General features: G+C 35.0%; 1 protein-coding gene across 1 annotated transcript in view; it reads left to right on the forward strand.

The window, feature by feature from the left end:
- CEP135 (centrosomal protein 135) overlaps positions 1-27765 on the forward strand; it is a 91838-nt gene extending 64073 nt beyond the window's left edge. Inside the window, exons 20-25 of the mRNA XM_043970782.1 lie at positions 1908-2093; positions 4652-4861; positions 14620-14822; positions 17043-17147; positions 21969-22118; positions 25836-27765. Of these exons, the coding sequence (XP_043826717.1) occupies positions 1908-2093; positions 4652-4861; positions 14620-14822; positions 17043-17147; positions 21969-22107 (843 nt within the window). The 3' untranslated portion in view covers positions 22108-22118; positions 25836-27765. The remainder of the gene's footprint in view (positions 1-1907; positions 2094-4651; positions 4862-14619; positions 14823-17042; positions 17148-21968; positions 22119-25835) is intronic.
- Positions 27766-27854: the final 89 nt, after the last annotated feature.

Below are 27854 nucleotides of genomic sequence, written 5' to 3' on the forward strand. Positions count from 1 at the left end.
CATTATGTGATGAACAATGGTGACAGACTTGGCTCTTGTTAGCAATGCAATAGTCCAAAACAATTTCAAAGAACTTCATAATAGAAAATGTTCTCAACATCCAGGAAAAAAAAAGAATTGTGGTTTAGCAATGCAGATTGAACCATACTGTTTCTACTTTGGGGCTGGTTTGTTTTTTTTTGTTGTTGTTTTTTTATTCTTTTCGTGAGGTATTTCCCTTGTGCTCTGACTCTTCTGTCACAATATGACTAATGCAGAAATATGTTTAATGTGATTGCACATATATAACCTATATTAGATTTCTTTCTGTCCTGGGAAGGAGGGAGGGAAGGGAGGGTGGAAAAAAAATTGGGAACAGAAAATTCTATGAAAACAAATGTTGAAAACTATCTTTATACATAACTGGAAAATAATAAAATACTGAACAACAACAACAAAAAAAGTCTACTCTTAAACAGACCCAAACCCAGGACAGGAACTTACAAAATGTGTACCATGGAAGGAACAATCAGATTTTGCCCTAAATCAGAGCACTTGGGTGTAATGAAAACTTGCAGGTCCCTTGTCTGTCACAGAGATTCTGAAATAACACAACACTCAATATCCTAGGACCAGCCCAAACCTTCCTTCCTGCTAGAAACATGGCAGGGCCCAGTCTGAATATCAAAGTCAGGAAGCAGGCTGGAAGAACGGACAAACAAAATAAAGGACCCCACCAGAGTGAGCTACTGGCAGAGATACTCAAAGCACAAGTGAAGAAAAAGAGAGTGACTCCAGTATACCTACAAACACAGCCTGAGTACAAATTGAAATGGAATTCCTAGAAGAGAGAGTGTTCTTGAAGTTCTGCTAACTTTGCCTTCTTACTTTCCTTCTCTTCTCTCCCTTTCTCTGTGGAGGAGTAAACTAGCTCCCAAATTGAAAGCAATCTATTTACTAATATTTTCCTTTGCTAGCTTGTAGAGTGCTTTTGTTTTAAGATACGTTTTTATTGATATGCTTTGTTTTGGGTGTAGTACTTTTTTTGTTTTGTTTTGTTTTGTGGGGCAGTGAGGGTTAAGTGACTTGCCCAAGGTCACACAACTAGTACATGACAAGTGTCTGAGGCTGTATTTGAACTCAGGTCCTCCTGAATCTTGTTGTAGTACTTTTAATAACTCCCAAGTTTGTCCCTGAGCCAGAGGTCCAGTCTTTTTGAACATCAGTATATGACTCCCTTTATTAATAAGAACATCTAGCAAAGTATCAAAGGTCATGTTTTTAACATTTTATGATATTCCTAACAGTACAATCTCTAGGCCCAAAGGTATGGTTATTACTCCTTCCTCATCTCTGCCTCAGAGAATCCCTAAATAACTTCCTTCAAGATGGGACTTAAGCTCCACCTAGTATAAAACACTTCCTGATCTCACCAACCACTAGTACCGCCCCTCACCACGGAGTGTTTTAACAACCATATGCTTATGTAATATTTATTCTGCATATATTTTTCTTTATTAGTCATTTGCATGCGTGTTGTGCATTATTCTCCCCCCTCACCTCATACCCCCAGAAAAAATGTAAGAACAGGAGCTATTTTTGTATTTGTATTTCAGCACCTAGCAGTGTACCTGGCACATAAAAAGTGTTTAATTAATGCTTGTTGAATGACTTGGAGAGAAAGTTATTGCTGTCTTAAATACCTGCTTCTGTCTAAAGTCACACCCAGATGCTGACTAGCTCTTTTACCATACCTGCTTTGGATCTTCTCTCTCTTTTTTTAGGTGGGAGGGTAGGTGGGGCAGCTATATCATTGCCTTTCCATTGTGTATAAGGTGGTTTATATACATTTAAGGTGTCTTTTTTTTTACACTGAATACTCCCAGAGGTGATCATTGCTCATTAATATATAATTATATTTCAACTAGGAGCAAGAAAATCAAGATTTATTAGATAAATTCCAGATGCTTCATAGTCGAGCTGAAGACTTACAGATAAAGGCTCATCATGCTGAAGGAGAAAGTAGCTCAATACGACTTGAGCTTCTCTCAGTTGATACAGATAGGAGACATCTGCGAGAGAGAGTGGACCTTTTAGAAAAAGAAATTCAAGAGGTAATAAACTAACACAGATCTATTATTCTATGTTATATCATGGTTTAAAAAATAATTTTTGAATGGAGCACTTAGTATGTTTGAGTGAATTGATTTTATTAAATGACAGTTATCAGTATTGATATAAAATATTTTAATCTCTTGTTAATTTAATTGCAAGCTTTTATTTGGCCCACCTTTTGCTGGGCTGTTGTAGAGCTAAGTAAGTTCTTATAGTTTTGCTGGAGGCCATAATTTGTCATTTTAAATGTTATTCTTTAACCTCTTATTGACATAGTTCATGCTGTGCACATTGAATCAGTAAGGCAGTCCCACCCATTCTGAGAGGATTCAGCTCTCCCCCAGTCCAGGGTAAGAGGGAGCCTGGATTCTTCCATTTGGCAGGCTAAATATTTGAATTCTGATGATGATGATGATGACTAGCATTTTTATATAGTGTGCACGTACCATTTGCCAAGCACTGTGTTAAGTGCATTATTAATACCATCTTATTTGATTCTCACAACTGTCCTGCAAAGCATAGATGCTTTTGACAGTTAAGGAAACTGAAGCAGACAGTTAAGTGATTTGCCAAGGTTACGTGACTTGTAATGTCTGAAGTTGCATTTGAACTCCAGTCTTTCTGACTCCATGCCTGCCACTCTATCCATTATGAGCCATAGGGCAGCTAGGTGGCGCAACGGATAAAGCATCGGCCCAGCCTCAGACACTTGACACTTACTTAGCTGTGTGACCCTGGGCAAGTCACTTATACCCTCATTGCCCTGCAAAAAAAATGTAAAAAACAACAACAAAGAAAACAAAACATTATGAGCCTGAGCCATAGCTGCCTCTAGTTAAAAGTATAGCAGCAACTATAAATGTGATAATGATTGAGTACTGTAAACTCATTTTCTATCCAATACAAAAAAAAGGACTTTTAAAATCATCTTGTCCAACCTCCCACTTTTTATATCTGAAGAAATTGAAACACAAAATAGGTAAATAAGGTTTATCTGGAGGCACAGGAACAGAGGCAAAGTCAGGGCCCTTGCTTTGGTTAGCACATTGTTGATAATATAAGCCAGGACACTTATTTACATATGTTGGCTACATTTGACATTCTTTTGACCAGTAAGTGCTAGCTAGACCTTCATGGTAGTACCTATCCAAATGTATAATATAGCAGCCATTTAAACGAATAAATTTTCTTTTAGATTTTAATAATTTTAATTTTGTGAATTATTTTTGTTTAATAAGTAGCAAAGTTACACATACGTAAATGTATATTATCAAATGTGTATATATGCTATATATAGTACTGTGTGCATATGTATATATGTGTGCATTCTATAGTATATATAGCATATACACATATATATACATACACACACAGTTATATATATTACATACAATTAATTAGCATGTGTGTGTTTTTAGGATTTTTGTGTTTTAGCAAAGTTTTTCTAATATAGACCAGATGAAAATAATCCTAGATTCTTAGAATCCCAACGTTGGAAAAGACTACAGGCTTTTAAATTTAGATCCTGAAAAAAGATAAAGATGTACTGAGGTGAATTAATCTATAAATTATTTTTGTAGTCTAAATAGATTTTTGTGAGTTTTCAGAAATAAATTGTCACTGATTATTTCTAAATTTTCACTTATTGAAGAAATAAAATATTTAATTAGAGCAATTCTTTTCATGCTTTGATTTTCTCATGGTTATTCCCATAAATTTTGTTTCTTTTTTTTTTTTTACACAGCATTACTGTGGCATGAGTTTTTAATATTCAGGACATTATTTTTTAATGAAAAACTCAAAACATTTACATATAATTAAACTCTCATATATTTGTTAAGATAGAGTATTAAAATAATGAATTAATTTGCTTGGATGAACTCAAATGTTCTACCTTTTTTTTTTTTTTTTTTTTTTTTTGTGTGGCAATTGGGGTTAAGTGACTTGCCCAGGGTCACACAGCTAGTTAAGTATTAAGTGTCTGAGGCCGGATTTGAACTCAGGTACTCCTGACTCCAGGGCCAGTGCTCTATCCACTACGCCATCTAGCTGCCCTAAATGTTCTACATTTTTATTCCAATAATTCCTTAAATTATTTTTTCAAATTTGAAAACAAATTTTGAGAGCAGCAAAAAGCTCTTTATGTAATAAATATTGCGAAACACACCTGGTTGGGTTTTTTTCTCCCAAGTCAAATATAATAGTCAGTTCCCTAAACTTCTGTTGTCTGTACTCAGTATGAAGCTTTTGCGATCAGCAGAATACCTGAAGCCAAAGAGAGAAGTTTTCACCAGCGGATCAAGAATAGTTTCTACTTTCAGACAGCCAGTCAAAACCTTTTCACATTCCTAAAATGACTTAACAAATACACCAAGGCATTGGAAAGCTCTTCAGGGAGTCGTAGGTACCCAGAGGGCAAGAAAAGGGGAGTGTGAAACAGCCTGGTGCAACTTAGTTGCACGTATTATGTAAAACAACATACACCTGTACAGAATATCAGAGTCTTTTTGTGGTTATTGATTTTGTGAGTTTTCATTTCTATTAATTTTTCTTACAGCATATAAATGCTCACCATGCTTATGAAACTCAAATATCCTCAATGACAAAAGCTTTGTCTAGATTGGAGGAAAAACTCAGATGTGAACATGATGAAAAAGCATCAATTTTAACGGACTTGTCCTCTCTGAGAGAACTTTGCATTAAACTTGATTCAGGCAAAGAATTCATTGCTCGGCAGTTGGCCTCCAAAAACATGGAGTATGAGAGGGTAAGAAACAAAATGTAAATTTTCTGAGTCATTTTATTGTAATTTCAATTGTCTCTAACTTTTTACTTTGAAGACCATTACTTAAATTCGTTTTCTCACTAGTAGTTGGTTTAAATTAAAATTTAGCAAGACCCTTTATTTGTTTTTTGTTTTTGCTGGGCAATGAGGGTTAAGTGACATGCCCAAGGTTGCACAGCTAGTAAGTGTCAAGTGTCTGAGGCCACATTTGAACATACATCCTCCTGAATCCAGGGCCTGTGTTTTATCTACTGTGCCACCTAGCTGCCCCCTAAGACCCTTTAAAAATAAATAATCTGAAGTATTCTTTGAGATTGTCCATTTCTGCAGCAGATGATTCCCCATGTCTAGTAGCACACCTGCCTCACTGCAGCCCCTTAGATCTCTTGCTGCCTTCAGAACCTAGTCTGTGTGCTACTCTTTCACACAGCTTTTCCTGAGCTTCATCAGCCCCAGGTATTAGTGCACTCTCCTTGAGCTACAACTTCATGCTTTCTTGTCTCATTGCCCTTTTGTTATCTTTCTAGTGGAATATAAGCTTCTTAAGGGAAAGAACTATTTTATTTTTGTCTTTATTTCCACAGTAAAAAGCCCGGTACTTTGCATATTTTTCTTTTTGTCCAAACCTTTTTTTTTTTTGGTGGGGCATTGAGGGTTGAATTTGTGGATCAGAACAGTCACTTACACACAACAAAGAATAGGAGAATGCCATCCTTATTTTTTCTCTTAAATAATACCTGAATGGGGAGGGAAAGTGGTTCCTGATAGAAAAATCTTTAAGGTCTTTTGTTACCCTCATTTAACCAGAAAATGAAATAAAAGGTTTCTTAAGAATTCTGCTGAGTTGGGGTAGCTAGGTGGCACAGTGGATAAAGAACCAGCCCTGGATTCAGGAGGACCTGAGTTCAAATCGAGCCTCAGATACTTGACACTTACAAGCTGTGTGACACTGGGCAAGTCACTTAACCCTCACTGCCCTGCAAAAACAAAAACAGAACAACAAGAATTCTGCTGAGTTGAAGTTATAAGACCTATTACACAACATGGCATGTATTTTTAATTGGGCTTCACGTGGCAATATCTCTGTTTTCATATATTGGTAAAGTAGGTCTTCAGGCTTTGGTTCACAGGTTCTGTTTTTGTAGACTGGCAGCAACATTCCTGAATTTCATTGTTAATACTGTCATCTTCCCATTTAATGCTCAAGTCTATATCCCCTCCAAGTAAAACTACTCAAGAAATGAGATATCCTATAACTATAAAGATTCATCGTGTGATAGCATTTTACCTTATAACCCCCTCACTTTAGAGTTAGGGAAACTGAGGAATAGCAGATAAGTGACTTGCCCAAGATCACACATTTGAATGGAGGACCTTGAACTAGAACTCTAATCTATAGAAGGTTAAATATTGTTATTAATTATGAGTAATATGGATAATTAAAATCCCCACAAAATCCTGATTTCTTATTTTTGTAATACATTAACTAAATTTCCTAATAAGTATATGTGATGTTAAAATATTCCCTTCATTCATGTGCTTTTTAAAAAATTCATTCATTCATTCATTTATTTAGAATTTCCCCAAAAGTTACATGTAAAAAAACCACAAATTTTTTCATATTGATTTTTTAAAACTTTCTGTTCCAAATTTTCTTCCTTCCTCTCTCCTCACCCCTCCCTAAGAAATCAAGCAATTCAATATAAGTCATATATGTGCAGTCATGCAAAATATCTCCACATTAATCTGGTTGTGAAAGAAACAGACAAAATAACTTTAGAAAGAGGAACTAATGGGGGCAGCTAGGTGGCACAGTGGATAAAACACTGGCCTTGGATTCAGGAGGACCTGAGTTCAAATGTGGCCTCAGACACTTGACACTTACTAGCTGTGTGACCCTGGGCAAGTCACTTAACCCTCATTGCCCCACCCCCAAAGAAATTCAGCTAATTTTATATATTTGTACACCAAACAATTGTGTATGAGTGCATGTTTATGTATTCAACCTTTGTCCAATTCAGATAAAAATAAGATTCATCTGATGCCTACTCTCCCTAACTATTTTCTCTGTGTTTGTATGTTCTTCTCATTTACCCCAGTTGGGAGAAATGACAAGTTCTACCAATTTTTTTCCTCCTTTCTATTGTAATATGTTCCTTTTACCTTTTATTCTCTTTCCCCTTTTCAAGCCCTGAGAACAGAACCAAACCATTCCCAGGACCTCTGTTTTTCTTACCTAATTCCTCAATATCCTATTAGAATATTATCTCTATATCATACAGCCCCTTCTCAGTACTCAAATATATTTCTTTTTCTGTTTTTCTTGACTCTTATGTTTATATTTCAAAGCTTCTACTCAGGTCTGGTCTTTTCATCAGGAATGCTTAAAAGTTCTCTTCCATTTTTCCTCCTGTAGGATTATACTTAGCTTTGCTGGGTAATCTATTCTAGGTCATAAACCCGTATCTTTTGTCTTTTGGAATACTGAATCTCAGACCTCCTCCATTTATAATAGAAGCTTATAAGTCTTATGTGATCCTGTCTTGAGCTTCTTTCTGGATACTCGCAGTTTGGATACTTATTCTTTGACATGGCTGCTATGGATTTTGGCCGTGGCACTGTTGCAATTTCTCTTTTTGAGGTTTGTTCAGGATGTGATAGGTAGAATCTTTCAGTCTTCACTTTGCCCTCTGGTTCTAATAGATCTAAGCAGTTTTCTTTTATGATTTCTTGAAATAAACCATCCAAGGCTTTTTTTTTTTTATCAAAGTTTTCAGGGAGTCCAGTGATTATTACATTTTTTTCCAAGTCAGTTTTTAAAACATATATCTTACCTTTTCTTCTATTTTTCTTTTGATTTCTTTTTTAAAATATTTCTTGCTTTCATGTGGATTCATTTATTTTTGTTTAGTTAGTTCCAGTTTTCAGGGAATCCATTGGTTGGATAAGACTTAACCCTTTTTGTTCTAAGCTGCTTATTTTTCTTTTTTCTTCTGGAGGTTTTCTTTTAGGTACTCATATCCTTGAGGAAAATTCATTTTCTTTGAGTCCTTGCTTGTAGTTATTACCAAGGTACCTGTTCAATCTTTTGGATGATTTCTTAGAGGTATAATAATTTTTTTTATTGGTCACTTTTTTATTTACTCTTCTCTCCTTCAGTTTCTGAATTGAGATTTTGTGCTAGGACTAGAATCTACCCCTTGTATAAAACACAAATATAAAAATACAGGATCTGTATTTTTGGGTGGGGAAGTTTGCCCTGCTTGGCCTTGTCCTGGGTTCTTGAACAGACTTCTTTCTCCTGGAGTTAGTCCTTCATGGATCTTTGTGGTTCATAGGGCTAGGGACCTTGCAGCCCCTAAGGACCTGAGCTTTTCTGAGCTGAGTTCTGCTGTGACAGTCTAGTTGGTGCTATTCCCTGGGGCTCAAAGACCACCCTGGAGTCTTCTGCTCTTACTGCTTCTGAACACAAATCCTTGTAGGCTATAAGTGTCTCTGACTTTTCACTTGGCAAGCTGAGAGGTTGGCCTTGTTTGTCTGTTCTGGCACTGCCTTTGATGGCAGCCTCTTTTACTATTGTTTATAGAGTTCTTATATCAGGTTTTACTAAAGTGAAGTTCACCCATATTTTCTTTCTTTCTTTCTTTCATTTTTTTTTTGCGGGGCAATTAGGGTTAAGTGACTTGCCCAGGGTCACACAGCTAGCAAGTGTCAAGTGTCTAAGGCTGGATTTGAGCTCAGATCCTCCTGAATCCAGGGCCAGTGCTTTATCCACTGCGCCACCTAGCTGCCCCATGTTTATAGAGTTCTTACAGGTTTTTTCCTGCAATGTGTGGTAGAAGAAGCCAATTATATAGTTTCTCATTGAATTTCTTGATTGTTATTCAGGCCGATATAAATTTCAAGCTTTTATTGGAGTTGATTTATAAAAACCAGGTGACCAGCCTCTAGGTCAGGTGGCCTCTTAGCTAGAAGTTTCACTTTCCTGCCACTTTGTACTTCCAATTATATTTTTTAAATGCTAGTATTGATGTTTATTTCCTCTATCAATTCCCTGAACAATGATCTGACATTTAGAGTACCAACAGAAACATTGCAGAAATGTTTATAGACAGTCTAAAAATGTGTTTCTCACTGCCTTTTACCCTATTCTTTGCCTCTCTAGCACTCTAGTGTGGTCACTTTTGAAGGGCACAGTATAAGACCAAAGTACATTTGTGGTTTTCGTTATTTAGTTGGTTGTTATGGACAAAGAATCCGTTATCTAGTTGCCATCTTGTTGGTAATAAGCTCCTCTGCATTTAGCCACCCAGACTATACTCTCCAGCTTGGTGGAATCTGCCAAATTTGTGTTTCAGTGGTCACGGGACTTAACTCAATTCTATGTATATAAGAATAAGACTGCCATGGAGATAACTGCAATTTATATGTCCATATAACTTGTTGCCAGAGGGTGAAGAAATAGAGAACTTACATGAAGTACTTGACAAAATCCTTCTTGTCAGAGTGTACTTCCATAATTTATATACTTCCATGTGAAACTGTATACAAAGGAGAATGACAAAAAAATTAGTAAGAAATTATAGTTTATGATGAAGAAATGAAAGGAGCCAAAGATTTATAGAAGCAGCATGCATGTATGACATGAATAGTTTCTTCAAGAAAAGGTAAGAGGGCACTGGACTTGGAAAACACTGAAAAAATGCAAAAAATGAAAATGACTCTTTTATGTTAAAATGGAAACAACTGGTTGCTAAATCGAGTCATTTTAAATCAGTCATCTATGTGTAGTCAGACCCTTAATTAATCATGTAAAAGTTAAAGTCAGCATAAAATTAGAAGGAAAAAACAACAAACCTGTGGCTAATTACAAGAAATCCAATCTAATATATTTCAGTAAGGTACTGAATTTGAAAAATAAGAAGTGGATAAAGGCAAAGGAGCTTTATCAGCATTTCTTATAGAAGTTCAACTGATGTAAAGCCACTGCCACAGCGAAGATACCAAAGAAGCTCAGAAAATACTTGAGCCAGCAAATATTTGAAAGATATTACCTTGTTTATAAAAAATTATAGCATATGATGGTAGAAAATTATAAGTAATATGATCTCACAAAGCAAAAAGCATTGGGAATTTTAATGTTTTTTCTCATTAATAGTGGAATTACCATATTTTACTTATTAATAGTAATAACTACCATTTCTGTAGCACTTTAAGATTTACAAAGTGCTTTACGTAAATTAACTTAAAACAACCCTGTGAAATAGGTACTATTATTATTATCCCCATTTACAGAGAAGGAAGCTGAAGCTCAGAGATGGTGTGACTTGTTTAGGTCATACTGACAGTGAGGCCAAATTCAAACTCAGGTCTTGATTTAAGTCCTGGATTCTGTCTCCTGTACCATCCAGCTGACAAAATTTGCTATTTCATCTAATTCAATTAAAACTGTTTTAAAGTACCCACAATGTGCAAAACATTTGGCACATCAAGACAAAACTAAAATAATCCTAGAATTTATGGAGCTTACATTCTAAGGTAGGGGTATTGGTGGTAGAAAATAACATTTATAATTATTATAATTCCAGATTGCTCTTCAAAATGGTTAGAGCAGTTCATAGTTCCACAAATAGTGTATTAGTGTTTTTCCACAATCCCTCCAACATTTGTTATTTTCCCCTTCTATCATTTTAGCCAATCTGATAGGTATGAGATAGTATTTCAAAATTGTTTTAATTTGCATTTCTCTAAGAAATAATGATTTAGAGCATTTTTTCACATGACTATAGTTTTGATTTCTTCATTTAAAAATCTTCCTATTCATCTTCTTTGACCGTTTATCAATTAGGAAATGACTCATTCTTATAAATTTGACAAAGTTCTCTATAAATTTGAGATATAAGACCTTTGTCTAAGAAATTGTCTATAAAATTTCCCCCTTATTTTCTGCTTCTAATTTTGGCTACAGTGGTTGTATAAAACCTTTTTAATTTAATGTAATCAAAATTGTCCATTTTATAACTTGTACCGTTTGTCAAGATTTAGTCAAAATGGATATATGACCTAGATATAAGGGGAGCTATCATAAGAAAACTAGAAAAACATGGAACACGTTATCTATCAGACTTATGGATAGGAGAATTTATAAATAAACAAAAAATAGAGACCATTACAAGTTATAAGTCAGATTTAAATAACTGGAAAAATATTAACTGTCCATGGGTGGGCAGAGCCAATCTAATAAAAATGGCAATTCTACCTAATAAAACACAAAAATCATTTACTACTATGTATTGCATGTCTACTGTATTCCACTGATCCACCTTTCTTTTTCTTAGTACCAGATCATTTTGAAAATTACTGCCTTATGATATGGTTTAAGATCTGGTACTCCTAAACCTCCTTCCTTTACATTTTTTTTCATTAATTTCTTTGATATTCTTGACCTTTTATTCTTCCTAATACTTATTGTTTTTATAGCCCAATAAAATAATTTTTGATCGTTTAATTAAGATGGCATTGAGTAAGGAGATTAGGTAGAATTGCCATTTTTATTAGATTGGTTCTGCCCATCCATGGACAATTAATATTTTTCCAGTTATTTAAATCTGACTTTATTTGTATAAAAAGTGTGTGTAAGTCCATGTAGTTCCTATATTTGTCTTGGCAGGTATACTCCTGGGTATTTTATACACTCTATAGTTATTTTAAATGTGGTATCTTTTACTGTCTTTTGCAGGATTTTGCTGGTGATACATAGAAATACTGATGATTTATGTGAGCTATTTTATATCCTACTTCTTTGCTACAATTAATTGTTCCAATTAACTTTTTAGTTGAATCTCTAGGATTTTCTAAGTAAATCATCATATCATCTACAAAGAAAGATAGTTTTATTGCCTTGTCCATTCTGATTCCTTCAATTTTTTTTTCTTTCATTGCTTTTGCTAGCATTTCTAATATACTATTGGATAATATCGGTGATAATGAGCATCCTTGTTTCACTCCTGATCTTATTGGGAAGGCTTCTAGCTTATCCCCATTACAAATTATGTTTGCTGATGGTTTTAGGTAAATGTTTCTTATCATTTTAAGGAAAAATCCATTTATACCTGTGTTGTATTTTTTTCATTCACTCTGATAAATAAATGGGGCTGTTGAAGTATTAAAAACGATGAACTTAGATGTTGAGGTATGAATTGTTACAGTAATCTGCTAGCTCCTGGATAGATGATGTTTACATTTAGGATTTCCAACTAAATTTAACATTTGGATTTTAAGCACCTTTGATTCTAGGAAAGAATAATTAGGTGACTGCTTTAGAATTAATGTATCTCTCCCCCCTTTTATCCTCTACCACCTCCCTGAGGCAGTAGTTTATACATGTGCATTTATGTGAAACATTACCATATTAGTCATTTTATATGCTAAGACTCAAAAGAAAAAATGAAAGAAAGTGAAAAATAGCATGCTTCAGTCTCTGTTCAATCCATATCATTCTTTCTTTGGAGGTGGATAGTATGCTTCATCATCAGTCCTTTGGGATTGTCTTAGATCATCGTATTGCTGAGAAGAATTAAATGTCACGGTTCTTCACTGAATAACATTGCTGTCACTGTGCACAAGTTCTCCTGGTTCTGCTCACTTCACTATACATCAGTTCATACAAGTCTTTCAGGCCTTTCTGAAATCATCCTGCTTGTCATTTCTTGTAGCACAATAATATTCCATTACAATCAGATACCACAGTCTGTTTAGCCATTCCTTAATCAGGTATTCCTTTGATTTCCAATTCTTAACCACTACAAAAAAGAGCTGCTATAAATACTTTTGTACAAATAGGTCTTTTTCTCTTTTTTGGAATGTCTTTGGGATATAAACCTAGCAGTGCTATGGCTGGATCAGAGGGTATGCATAGTTCTGTAGCCCTTTGGGCATAGTTCCAAATTGTTCTCCAGAATGGTTCATTCAGTTCAGAACTCCATCAATAGTGGATTAGTGTCCCAGTTTTCCCACATCCCCACCAACCTCCAACATTTTCCTTTTTTGTCATATTAATCACTCTCATAGGTGTGAGATGGTATCTCAAGGTTGTTTAATTGCATTTCTCTGATCACTAGTGATTTAGAGTATTTTTTCATTTGGCTATATAAAGCTTTAATTTCAAAACTGCCTGTTCATATCCTTTGACTATTTATCAATTAGGGAATGACTTGTATTTTTATAAATTTGACTCAGTTCTCTATATATTTGAGAAATGAGACCTTTGAGAAATGAGACCTTTATGAGAAGTACTTGTAAAAATTCTTTCTCAGTTTTCCACTTTCCTTATAATTTTGGTTGCATTGGTTTTGTTTGTGCAAAAGCCTTTTTTGTTTTTATAAGCATGATCATATTTATTTTATATAAATTAAAATATAGCTTTATTAATATTTTCAAGTATCTTGAGATTTGGGACCAAGGAGAATAGAATGTGGTCTCTTACTTGAGTAATACCATAATTGTTCATTTGGTAGTAAAAGCCAAAAAAAAAACTATGTTAGTACTACCATTTCAACTAAAATTGTCTTTTAGATCTTTACAGTTATGGAATGTATATAATGATTGATAAAAGTTTATCATGATTTATATTATATAATCTATTTGATAATAATGGACTTTTTAGTGTACATTTTGTTTTAAACTACTTTATTTCCTTTTGATATCAGTCTGATTTTTACCTTCCTACTCTAAAATATTTTTATTATATTTTATTCTTGCTACATAAAAATAAAACCATTTTATAGACATTTTGAAGATTATATAATTTTCTTGCATATTCATTGTACCCTATTTTAATGCAATTCATATTTAATTTTTTAAATTAATAAGCATTTATTTTCTCTCTTTTTGAAAAATAAAACAAAACCCTTCTAATATATTGACATTCAAGCAAAACAGATTCCCTCATTGGCCAAGTGCAAAAATGTTTATCTAATTCTGTATCTTGAGTCCATCGCGTCTTTTAGGAGTTGGGTTATATTGTTTCTCATCAATCCTCAGCAAGGAAGGAAGCTTTTATTAAGCACTTGACTGTGTGCCAGGCACAGATACAAGCAAAAAGAAACACAGTTCCTGTCCTCAAGGAGCCCATGTTCTAGTGAGAGAAATCAACAAACAAAAAGGAGCTGATAACTGTTGGGAGGGTAGGGAGGTATTAAGACAGAGGCATAATTTTGAAGCCCCAAAAGGCATGAAGAGGACCAGGAATGGAATCCAAGCAAGGCTGGCCTGTACTCTTTCACCAAATGGAGGCATCAAGAGGAACTCACCAGTGAGAGAGAAGTGGGATGGGTCTTGTAGGTGAATATTTAGTGATGAGCAGACCCCGGAGTGGTAAGGTATTCAAGAGGAAGGGAGGGGAAGGGAGGGTACTGAGGGAAGTTCCAAAATGAGAGCAATAAAGGGCATGATTTTGAAGGTCAGGAACAGGGCTGAAAGGGAAATGAAAGTCAGGGAATAAACATGTATTAAGTGTAAAGGAATCATGGTTGACCATTGCATTGATCAAATCATTGAACCATCTTTTTAAAATATCTTTGTAGTTCAAAAAATCTTTAACTGATGCCTAGAATGCAGCATTTGAAGGAACTCTCTGAGTATAGATGCATTGAAATTATTTCACAGTTAAAAAGTCTCAATTTATGACTGGTAAATGTACTATCACTCTAAATGCTTTGGGTTGTTTTTTTTCTTTATAGGCCTTGGAAGAAGTAGAAACCATAAAAACAGAAGCAGAGATATTAAAAAAACAATTGTCAAGTGAGAGAATTACAGTTGACAACCTTGAAACATTGTTGGCTACTAATAGAGACAAAGAATTTCACTCTCATATAACTTCACATGAGAAAGATTCAGAAATTCTTCGACTTAAAGACATGTTAACCCTTTCTGAGAGCAAGCTGTAAGTTTCCTAAAATAAGCAGTATATTGACAGTTGCTTGTTGAGGATCATTTATAGTTTTTAAAAAATTAGTATGGGGGGCAGCTAGGTGGCGCAGTGGATAAAGCACCGGCCCTGGATTCAGGAGTACCTGAGTTCAAATCCGGCCTCAGACTCTTGACACTTACTAGCTGTGTGACCCTGGGCAAGTCACTTAACCCCCATTACCCTGCCAAAAAAAAAAAAATTTTAGTATGTACACAATAAATATCCATGGAATATTTTGTATAATCTATCTGATCACAGGAAATGTTTTGGGGAATTAGTTTGTAGAAACATTACTTTTCATGTTGAAACTCCTCTTTTCCTTTTCTTTAGACATACTTCATTACATCATAATTTATTCAGTCATTATTGTAGTGTAGTGAAAATTGTGCTGTACTGGATGAAGTGCTGGACCTAGAGTCCACTGTGGACTTAAGTTATTCCCTGGCACTTAAATAAGTGTTCTTATGGACAACTCTTAACTTCTGAGCCACGATTCCCCAACTGTAAAGTGAGGATAATAATGGCAGTAACTATCTCATATCTTCTATGGTTTTTACATAAGATAATTAATGTAAAGCATTTTATAAACTTTTTAAAACTATATAAAAATTGGTTGTTGTTATTACTTTTGTCAGGGACACCTTTGTTCTCTTCCTGACCCCGCTGCCAACTCAGTTTGTGACTGTGTGCAGGTCACTCCTTTCTCTGGGCCTCAGCTTCCTCGTCTTTCAAAATGTGCTTGAACCAGATTATCTCTTAAGTCACTCCCACCTCTAAAGTTCTATAATTCAGTAAATATTCAATTTGTATATTGTTCCAAGCTCTTGTAATGACATCACTAGGTCGCAGTCTGAGTAATCTGTAGAGCTGCTGTTACCTAATTCTGATCTGGGTCTGATCTGACAACTCTTAAGTTATACTTTACTGCTCTTTGCTGCCATTGAGATTTGGGCTTTTTGTACTAGTATCATTTTTCAGTAATTGCCTACAAACAACATGCAATTGACTTTTCCCTTAGTATAAAAGAAAGAGGTAAGGAAAACAATTTCATCTTAGTGTTTGAGGCGTGCTACCCCCAAGGACTTAGGACACCTTTCCACTTAACATATGCAACCTAGAAGGACATGGGCAAAAGTGATATATCTGTTTATCAATGTATATCATATAGATTGATATATCAACTGTGCCCACATATGTATATGCATGTATGTTATACTTATGTATGTATAGATTTATGATATGTATATGTGCGTGTGTTTATTTATTTTGTTTCCAGTTTTTCCTACTTCAAATATTTAGTTCTTTATTGAGGCTCTTTCTGTCTGTCTTTGACCTGAGGCATATATCCAGTGGCAGAATGACAAGTTAAAGGGTACAAACAATTTAATGACTTTTCTTGTGCACTTTCAAATTGTTTTCTAGAACAATTGGGCCAGTTCATAATTCTACCAATGGTATATTAGTATGTATATATCATCTTTACCTATTTGATTTTCTTATCTTATTGCCATATGACAGTGGTAGATTGTTGGTATTTAAAAGATAGTCCTTTGTTTTTATAGGTAACTTGAGACCAATAAAGAAGCTTTAAAATCCAGCCCACTTTCTTCTTCCTGCCCAAACTCATCATTTTTTGGTCACAGGTTGATGGACATGCTCTATTCTATCAATCCAAGTGAATTTTTTTTTTTTTTTTGGTGAGGCAGTTGGGGTTAAGCAACTTGCCCAGAGTCACACAGCTAGTAAGTGTTAAGTGTCTGAGGTCAGATTTGAACTCAGGTCCTCCTGAATCCAGGGCCGGTGCTCTATCCACTGTGCCACCTAGCTGCCCCCAAGTGAATATTTAATCTGAGCTAGAAACATGTTTTTATCCGCTTAATCTTTTCTGTGTGGATACTCAAGCCAAACTCCTTTGAGGGATTATACATCTGCTCTGGGTATGAAATGAAACCTCAGAGGTGTTCTGATGTGCATTTCTCTCATTTCTAATTGGCAGCATGTTTTCTGACAGTTTACTGATAATTTGATTTTTTTTCAGACTCTTTAACTTTATCCTTTGACCAGTTACTTGTGAAGTCTTCATATATCTGTACATAGTCCTTTTATGTCCCTTCTGAGAAGTCCATATTTCTTGAAAAAATACAAACTAAAATATTTTTCACCTTTTTTATGTAATTGCAAATTTTTTTTTAGAACCAGACACATCCAAGAGACTAATACACTTCGAGCTAAAATTACACAATTGCAATCAGACAACGAGCTTTTAAAAAGGCAGCTTACAGCTGAGCAATTTGAACGGTAAGAAAAAATTTGTAATTTAAATTAATATACTCTGATTTTTTCAAGTCACAGGCAAGTCACAATGCTATATTAACAGGTGATTAGACTATGTGAGTAAAAACTACTAATATTGAGCCATAAATAGAGTTTAGTAATATAACCACAGGCTTAGTGACAAGCAGGTCATAGAAATGCCTATAATTATTATTACTTTTATACAATTTGACCTATTTTTAAAAATTTCTACCACTTTGTGTTTGTTTCTTTTCCAGCTGCTGTCTGTAATTTAATAATCATAGGCCATCCTCCACAAAGTGCTACTCTGATGCTTTATTGTGGTGTAGAAGTGGCCCTGGGCCCTTAAAAGGCTATGTAAATAGAGCATAAACTCACACAGATTCTACCATACTAGAAAGGCTTTCAGTATGGTCCTGGACATGGAATATTTTTCCTTTCCATGGATCAACATGGCTAAGGACAGAGCCTGTTATAAAAGGGCTGGCTACTTGATGATGGATTCTTTGGCAGGGACAGCCCGTTGAACAAATTAAAATACAAAATAGCCTTCAATCCAAACAATGACTATGCATTTCTGCGATAACAGTGGCACAGTTGTGGACAAGTCTGCAGAGCATTTTAAGAATCACCATTTTAGACTGTGAGCATTAAATGAATTTTTAATATTCTCAACATAAGCTCCTTATCAACTGACCAATGAGTTGATCTACTCCTAGAGGAATTGAATCATACCGGTTTTGATAGTCTTAATATAAATAAAGTATGTTATTTCATAAATACAGGGGGAAAAAAAAGATTGGTCATTTAACAAGAGTAAGGAAGAGTCCATGGATTTCAGCATTTATCATTTGTATTCACACAATGTCAAGAGAATTTGAGGAAAGCACCCTGCACGTTCTGTTCCCTCTTCTCACCATGGGGAATTTGTGGGAGAACAGGGATGAAAGTCACACAAGACAGTCAGCCATTTGTGAATATTCGTATCAGTGAGATCTCAAATGCATATATGTGGTCTGTATACAAAATTTGACACTCTTACACATCAAAGCAGGGGTCCTAGGTGAGCTTTCCCTTGATACAAGGCTACAATTTGCCATGCTATCTGTGTCTTTCCTCTTAAGGTACCTTTTTTAAAATTAATATATTTTTATTTCTTTTGTTAAACATTTCTCAATTACATTTTTCCCAATATAGTTTTATTTCATTAAATGTCTTAATTATATGTAAAAAAAATTTTTAACATTTGTTTTTTTAAAATTTGAGTTCTAATGCCCAACAGGCAATCAAACTGTGCATACCCTTTGATCTAGCAATACCACTATTAGGAATGTATCCCAAAGAGATTTAAAAAGGGAGGGGAAAGGATCTAAATATACAAAAATATCTATAGCAGCTCTTTTAGTGGTGGCAATGAATTAGAAATTGAAAGGATGCCTGTATGTTGGGGAATGGCTGAAGAAGTTGTGGTATATCAGTGTGATGGAATACTATTGTGCTATAAGAAATGATGAGCAGGATGATTTCAGTGATCCAAAATAATTCCAAAGGACTCATGATAAAAAAATGTTATCCACATCCAAAGCTAGAACTGATGGAGTCTGAATGCAAATCAAAGCATATTATTTTCACTTTCTTTATCTTTTTCATGTTTTTTTCCCTTTTCTGTTTCTTTCACAAATGACTAATATAGAAATGTTTTACATGATTGCACACATATAACCTATTTAAAATTCTTACCTTTTTAAGGATGGGAGAATAAGGGAGGTGGAGAAAATTTGGATCTTAAATTTTTTAAAAGGAATGTTGAAATTTATCTTTACATATAATTGGGACAACTATCGAAAAATAAAATTTTGAGTTCCACATTCTCTCCCTCTGTCTCACCCCTCCCTTGTCTTTGAGAAGGAAAACAATTTGACATAGATTATACATGTGAAGTCATGAAAAATATAGTTCCATAGTGGACATGTTGCAAAAGAAAACACAGAGCAAAAAGAAAAAGACAGTTAAAAAGTATGATTCAATCTGCATTCAGACTCCAGCACTTCTTTCTCTGGAGGTGGATAACATTTTTCCTTATAAGTCTTTCATCATTGTCTTGGATCATTGTATGGCTGAGAATAGCTAAGTCATTCACAGTTGATCATTGTACAGTATTGCTGTTACTGTATACAGTGTTCTGCTTCTGCTCACTTCATTTTGCATCAGTTCAAATCAGTCTTCCCAGGTTTTCCTAAGTATACTGCTTGTCATTTCTTATAGCACAACAGTATTCTGTCACAATCACCACAACTTCTTCAACTATTCCCCAATCTTTACTACCAAAAAAAAGAACTGCTACAGATATTTTTGTACAAATTGGTTCTTTTCCGGGGCAGCTAGGTGGCGCAGTGGATAGAGCACCGGCCCTGGAGTCAGGAGTACCTGAGTTCAAATCCAGCCTCAGACACTTAACACTTACTAGCTGTGTGACCCTGGGCAAGTCACTTAACCCCAATTGCCTCACTAAAAAAACAAAAAAAAAACCAAATTGGTTCTTTTCCTTTCTAAAAAAATATATTTGGGATACAGACCTAGTAGTGGCATTGCTCAGTCAAAGGGCATGCACAGATTTATAGCCCTTTGGGCATAGTTCCACATTATTTTTGTATACTACGACTTGTTCAGCCATTTCCCAATTGATGGGGAATCCCTCAATTTTCATTTCTTTGCTGCCACAAAAAGAGGTGCTGTAAATATTTTTCTATGTACTTTTTCTTTTATCTTTTTGGGATACAAATGTAGTGGTATTGTTAGGTCAATAGGTATGCAGTTTCATAGCCTTTTGGGCATAGTTCTTGAGGGATCATTTAATAACATGTCTGACTGTTCCTTGTTTCCCTAGACAGAAAGATCAGTCTTTAGATGTTTTGAATACTTAAGAACTCAAAGGGGCAAAAACTCCAGAACCAAATACTGTGGATAGTCTACTAAGGGTATAACAGAATTGTTATTATTACTCCATAAAGACAGATTTGGAGATTGGGGAAAAGAGAATCTCTAGCATGTGGAAGTCTTAGGAAAGAAAGCTAGAATTATTCTCAGGAAGAAAATGAAGGTGAGATAAGCAAGCTGTGCTCAAGTACAATGAGTTCTAGGCCCTGGGTTTTGTCTGGGAGAAACATAAATCTTTGCTGTTCCACCCCTAAAAATTCCTCAAAATAATTTACCAGCAGAAATCAGATCTGAAAAGGATGCATGGTTAAGTGTAAATAACTAATATCATATCAGTCATTGTTTTGAGAAGAGAGTATTGGGTCGCAGGAAGGAGGAATGATGTAGAGAACTAAGGAAAAGTTAGGCATAAAGAATAGGAGCAAAAAAATTTTTTTTAACTTATTTGGCCATAAATAGCAAATTGCGTTTGCAGAAGTATTGGTGGTTTTATGTGGTTCTATACACTTGTAGCTTTAAAGGACTACTGGTGCTGGAACATGAAAATAATACTACTATCATATCAAAATTGATGCCATGATACACTGAACATATACATCTTAGTACGTGGTGTTCATTTGTTTTATGTTTGGTATGTAGTTGACTTGTTCAGTGGTGCAATATGGCCCCCAAGTTTATAGTCTTATACTCTTGTTTTTTAAAAGTCCCTTTCAGTGCTGGACTACATATTTGTAGTCTTTGTTATGGAGACTGAAGATGGTGGATCTCTTGAGCCTGAGAGTTGTGGGTTGCTGTAGGAATAAAACTGATTAGGTGCCTGTGACCAATATGGTGAGCCTCTGGGAATGGGTTCCATCAAGCTATACTTCCAGCTGAGACAAGATAAAAAGATCCAGTCTTGGAAAAACAAATCCCTTTCACAAGGAAAAGATATCGACAATTTAGCTAGAAAGTAATTTATCTGAAGATCTAAAGGTTTTAATGGACAGCAAGCTAGACAAGTGGACATGTCAAGGGTTACACAGCAGCCAACAATACCTGATGAAATTTGAGTTATGACAGTCCAGCTGTATTCTGCCCTGGTTAGACCACATCTGGAGTATTATGTTCGGTACTTCGCAGCACATTTTAGGAAAGACACTGATAAATTAGAGAATATGCATAGGAGGACATCCAGAATGGTGAAGAGTCTTGAGTTTATTTCATATGAAGGATCAGTTAAAGGGACCAGGGATGTTTCACCTGGTGAAGAGAAGATTTGGGGAGAGTGGGGAGAACAGCAGATGTGGAAACTGTGTTAACGTATTTGAAGGGCTATTACCAAGAAGAGAAGTTAGATTTGCCCTCTGACCCCAGACGGCTAAGACTTAATTTAAAGAAAAACTTTTAAACGGCCAAATGTGGAATGTGCTACCCTGGGCAGCAGCAGGTTCCCTCTCATTGGACATCTTCAGGCAAATACATCTTCAGGCAAATGACATACATGAAATTCTTGTTGAGAATTAGATAGCCACTGAGGTCCTAACACCAAAATTCTGTGATTAAGCAATGAGCTACATCAGTTGTCAAAATCACCAAAAAGAATATATTGTAATACCTTTTTCAACTTGTTTCACATGTTTCTAGAAATTATTAGGGATGGGACCGGATGGATTTGTGTTTCTCCCATATATATGAATATAATAAAATTATTTTTCTATTTGTCATTGATGTTTTAAACATTGCATGACAGATTCAACTAATATATGTGTGGTACCTGCCTATTTAACTGAAATCTTTTCTTTCTGTCAACCTCTGAAAAGTATTAGAATTTAAGTTGAAGTAATGATTTTAGTATAAATAGTATAAATCTCTTGGATTTGACAAAATTAATTTTATTATCAACAGAGAACGAGCAATTCAGGAGATGCGTCGACATGGTCTTGCTACAACTTTATGGACCTCTTCTCCATGTAGATCTCCTTCACGCAGGTCTCCTTCACGTCGGTCTCCTTCACATTCACCTGATCACTCACACCTGAGATAGGTAACAGATAGGTATGTATATGTATATGATCACTTATGTTGTATGCTTAGAAAAATAATACATGAATTTTCCATCATGTCTGAAGCTTTTTCCTTTTAGAACACAAACTTTAAAAGCCATTTTTCATTTATTCAACATGTATTAATATCAGTGATAATAATCAAAACAACCTATAGTTATATTACTTTTTACAGTTAAAAAACCACTTTGCTATATTATCTCATTTAATTCTCACAGTAGCCCTCTGAGGTAGACTTGTACAAGTAGCATTATCCTCATTTTATTAATAATAATAGTTTACAGTGTTTAAAGGTTTGCAAATGGACCTTCCATAGATTAACTTACTTGCTCCTCACAACCATCCTGTGAGGTTAGGTGCTGTCCTGTTTTAGACATGAAGAAATGAAGACTGAAGGAGTAAGTAACTTGCTAGGGTTCCACAGCTGATGAGTGTCTGAGGCAGGATTAGGTCTTCCTGAATCCAAGTGCTGTATGCCTTACCCTACACCTCTAAGCCACCTGTTTTATATTCCATTTCATGCATAAATTCAGTGAAGCTTGAACAAGTGAACTAATGTGCCCAAGATGTATATATGCACCCGTATATGTGCGTATACAGAAGGAACAGTAGAACTGAGAATGGGACCCTGGTCTTCAAACTAAATCTGGTGGCAAAGAAATGCAAAGAAATAGAATTGATTGTCCCTGCAATCAAAGCACTAAGGTTCCAGTTCATAGACTTTTAGTATTTAAAATGAAAATTAGAGAGACAACAATGCACCTTCACTAAGTGCTTTTCATATGTGCCAAGCACTGTTCTTGGTGTCGAGTAGTATTTAGCAAACATGGTCCTTGCCTACAGAAACCTTCCAGTCCAGTAGTAGGATAAGATAACGATGGCAAGAGCTATAAAACAGCATGATACCATAAGGACATTAGAGAGTTACAAGACAAAGTGCTCTGTGAGGTCTGAGGAGAAGAGAAGCACATGATGAGGGCACTGGGCACAGCTTCAGAGAAGAGGTGGGGCTCACGGCGTGGATAGGAATGCATTACACATGAAAATTTAAATAACCGTATGAGACAATTTAAGAGAGAACCCAAGGCAACATGAGATGAAGGGCTGAATGATTGATGTATGTTAAGAAAAAAATGATCATCGTAGGCTAGCAAAGCCAGGGGAGGCTTTAGGGAATGTGGAACTTCATCTAGATCTTGAAGGATAAGTAGCATTTGGGTAGCCAGGGAGGAAAATGGCTAGAGGTCAGAGACAGAAATATCCTCGTATTTGCTTTGCATATTAGTCCAGTCGGCATTTATTAAGTGCCTTCTATGTTCCATGCACGGTTCGGTATTGGAGATACAAATACAATGAATGAGACAATTCCTATTCTAAAGATTCTTAACAGTCGTATGGGTAAGACAAGTACATAGATCTGTATCTTCAGAATAAATACGAAGAGAATAGGTGAAAATAAATGCAAAGTAGTTAACTGGTAATTTGGCAGGGAGGGTGCTGGTATTTGGGAGCATGAAGGAAAGGTTTCATGCAGAAAGTAGTGCCATTGAAGAAAAAGAGGAAGTCTATGAGGTGGACATGAAGTATGCTGCAGGCAGAGGAGAGAGCACATAGGTAAGAAATGGAGTGTGTATAAGGAACTAAGAGGAGGCCAGTTTGATAGATCAAGAATGTGGGAAAGGAAAGGATGGGTGAAGCACCTATCACGTGCCTACCATACACCAGGCACTTGATAAGGAAAAATGATGCTCACTGAAGCTAGAAAAAGAGACTGGGGCAAGGTTATAAAGGGCTTGAAAAGCTAAACAGAGGGATTTATTTTTGACCCTAGAAGCAGTGGAGAGCCATTGGAGTTGATTGAGTTAGGCAAGTAATATGGTCAGATCTTTGTTTGAGGAAAATACCTAGCAGCACTGTAGAGAGGGCTGGAGTCATGGAGACACCTGAGACAGGGAGACCAATCAGGAGACTAGGGCAAGATAATAATGATGGTCTGAGCTAAGGTGGTTCAGGTGTGAGAATCATGAAGATGGAAATGGCAGAATTAGACAGCCGGTTGGATTTGTGTGGTGCTGGAGAGTGAAGACTCAAAGAGAAGATTAGAAAACTGTCATAGTACTTTTGACAGTAATAGGAGGCTTTAGAAGAAAAGATTGGGGGGATGGGTAATTCTGTTTTGAACTTGTTGAGTTTTAGACAGATCTGCTATCAAGTCCAAATGGTTCATTAGATAATTATTTGATCATGTGGGATTTAAGTTCAGTAGAGAGTTTGGGCCATGACATAAAGATTTAAGAATTATTTGCATGCAAGAGTTATCTGCAAGCCATGATGAGGTTACCAAGAGAAGAAAGAAGAGGGCCTGGCACTGTAGCAGTAGAGAATAAACAATGAATAGGAAATGGTTGAAGATTTGAGAAGGGTAGCAGAGGTGAGTGAGGTTGTAATTAGCTGGAGAATATGGGAGGATGTGGAATCAAGTGCACACATAAAGATGATAACTTTGGCAAGAAGTGCCACCTCTTATTGACTAGCAGAAAGGACAGAAAAGTGGAAGAGGGTGTAAAAGGGTTTTGAGACAAAGAGAAAGAAAAAAGAGAGAGCTTATATCATATAGTTTGAATAAAGTAAGAGGCAAGGTGCTCCGTTGAGAGAGGGGGTATGGGTGTGGTATGGGAAGCTTGAGGAGAGAAGGTTGGCAGTAGCTTCTGTGGGAAATGAGATAGGGAATTATTTAGGAAGGAGCAAAAGAATCGCCTTGCTACAGAGAGGACGCAGTTGAAGTTGGATAACATGAATTTATAATGTACCGTTGTGTGACCTTCTTCCAGCTCTGTTCAGCAACCTGTGAGTTGGAGTAGAGGAGGCAGATCGTGGGTATAATCCAGGGCTTAAGTGTGATAAAAAGTAATACCTGTCCTGGTACCTTGTGGTATTTGTGAGGATCATGTGAAATAATGTAGGTAAAAAATGTTTTGAAAACTTTAAACCAACATACAACTATTACATCTCTTAGTGTCTTTTAGAAAAGGATTTGATTTGTATAAAGTCGACCCTAAAACCTAAAGGACCTTAAAATACCTTTTGAATAGAGCACAGAAATTATGTCCCATCTATTTTTTTTTTTTTTTAGTGAGGCAATTGGGGTAGAGTGACTTCCCCAGGGTCACACAGCTAGTAAGTGTCAAGTGTCTGAAGCCAGATTTGAACTCAGATCCTCCGAATCCAGGGCTGGTGTTTTACCCACTGTGCCACCTAGCTGCCCCATATTTTTAATATTGATTTTATTATGTTTTTAACTTTTTAAATTGGTAATCCATATATGTGGGTACATAGAGTAACTGACAGGCAAAATATTTAATTAAACAAAATATTTCATTTTGAAGACCATGCCAAATAAGTTTATTGTCCTTTGTCTTTAACAATTTTTCTGCTTCAGCAAGGCCATAACACCCATCATGTGCACAAAAGTAGTTCTAAGTGTACTATAAGTAGAACTTGAAATAAATTTTAAGAGTTTAAAAACAGCCTCATATAAAACATTCTATCTTCATTTTTTAAAAGCTCAGAGAGTGACGTTAAATGTAAAATGCTTTAGTTCTGGTCATATCATTTTATCTGTAACTGAGATTTGATTCAATTAAGAAATTTCTGACTTTCATTTCTTCCCCCAACATGGTGAATAACTACAAAATTTTTCCCCCAACAGAGTTATTATCTCCAAAGACTAGGCCATATGGATCTTTTAAGACAGAGCAGTTCCGGAAACATTAACTGTCTTTGAAGTACTTATTCCTGAAAATCATGAAGGTTGGCATGGATTCTACCTCTGTCAAGTTTTCTTTAAATCAATGAATATTTGTTTGGAGAGAGACCTTTTTTTAATGTGCTTGTATACATTTTCAATGGCAGGATATAGATAGAATGTGTACTAGTTGTAATAACTGATAGGATACGTGTGTTGTTTTCACTATCCTTAAATTGAATAGCTCCCCAAAGTTTATTTATACTGTGAACTAATATATAACAATATGCATATTTTGCTTTGATTACCTGTGTTTTTATAAATATTCTAATATAAATATGTATGTATACAATGTTTTTTTAATTGTATTTGTACTTTTTATATCCATGTTTAATTATTTCACAACTTCCACGCATTTGTGAAGAGTAGTCAACCTTGATATTATGCCATCACCCTTAATTTTTTTCTTCAAATGTAAAATTAATAGTTCATTCACAGATTTTTTTTTTTTGCTGCCTATCACTGGAATGGGGTGGTGATGTATTTATTCAGGTCTTATGTTGTAACAAGAGTCTATGTGAAGTAAGTAATGACTCACATTATTTTAAAATATTTTTGTATAACCAATGAGAAGTATTGTGATGAAGAAGGTATATTTTTATGTATTATTTATAATATTATAACATTTTATACTAACACATGAACTTTTTTTCACGGTTCAGATTTTTCTAAAATGAGACTGAAAGGCTTTCTTCTAAATGAACTTTCATAAAAAGGAAAGATCTAGAAAATTTTCCAAATGAAATTCTTCAGAGAGTAAACTAGAAATCTTTAGGATTTAAAAAAATCTACAAGGTAAATTTAGTAAAATAGTTTAAAATTGCAGCATACTTCTAGCAGCGCTTATCATTTTTTCTTCTGAGATTGTATATTACAATTTATTTAATGGTTTCAAGTTATCCTTTCAAAGAATTTAGGCATGTGTAAGTAGTAACAAAAGGAATTTTAAAAAATACTTCAATTACTAAAACTAATAGCAAAAAAGCCATACACACTGAAAAAGGCAGAGACTTAAATTTTATTACAGTAAAATCTAGTATAGAAAAATAAGATAGCCAGTTATTTAGATATCTTCTACTTCTCACCATAGTTTAATAGAAAATTTTGTTTTGTAGTGTTTTTCTATTTAGGAAAAAAACCCTCTAATATTATGCTTTAAATGTTCCATATCTGACCTTTGTAATAGCTCAATGCATATATATATGCATGTGTGTTATGGCTTATTTTTCCATGTTATTTGATATAGTAGTTGTTTACATGCCATTTCACTAATGTGAATTCTTGGATTGTTGCGAAATGCGAGCAAGAGAAATAGTACTGTTCCCAGTATTATAGGCAAAACATTTAAATAAGTAATTATACATAGAATAAGAGAAATAATTGTTTTTATTGTCTTTTAATCTACCTTCCAATGTAACAGTTAGAAATTTTTGTTAGCTATTTTATTTTTATATCTTCAATTATAATTTCTTATTTTTATTTATATTTTAGCTATAATTTTAATTTTCATAACCATGATATCATAAGTGGAAGAAGCAGTACTATTTTATCTCTTAAAATACAATGTGTTCTGATCCTAAATATTTATTTACAATCATGCAGTTTGTTGCAGATATTTCATTCCTGTATATATGAGGTTAATATCATTCATAATAGTCTTACGAAAATGCAACAGCTCCTGTTCTAACAAATCTGTTAAAACATGAATAGACCACAAGTCAAATACACTAAATTAGTTTCATAACATTTGTAAATGATGAAATGGCAAATGTAAGACTACTTTGCTTGATTTCTGTTTTTATTTGCTTGTTTTGTGAAAGCCATTCAAAAATATACAAATAAATGGAAACTAAGTACATTAGTTCGTCTTTGTAGTTTTGTAGTATACAATAAGAAATGTGTCATTTGATACCTGTTTTTAAT

Source organism: Dromiciops gliroides, chromosome 6, assembly GCF_019393635.1.
Source record: "Dromiciops gliroides isolate mDroGli1 chromosome 6, mDroGli1.pri, whole genome shotgun sequence".
NCBI classification, from domain to species: domain Eukaryota; kingdom Metazoa; phylum Chordata; class Mammalia; order Microbiotheria; family Microbiotheriidae; genus Dromiciops; species Dromiciops gliroides.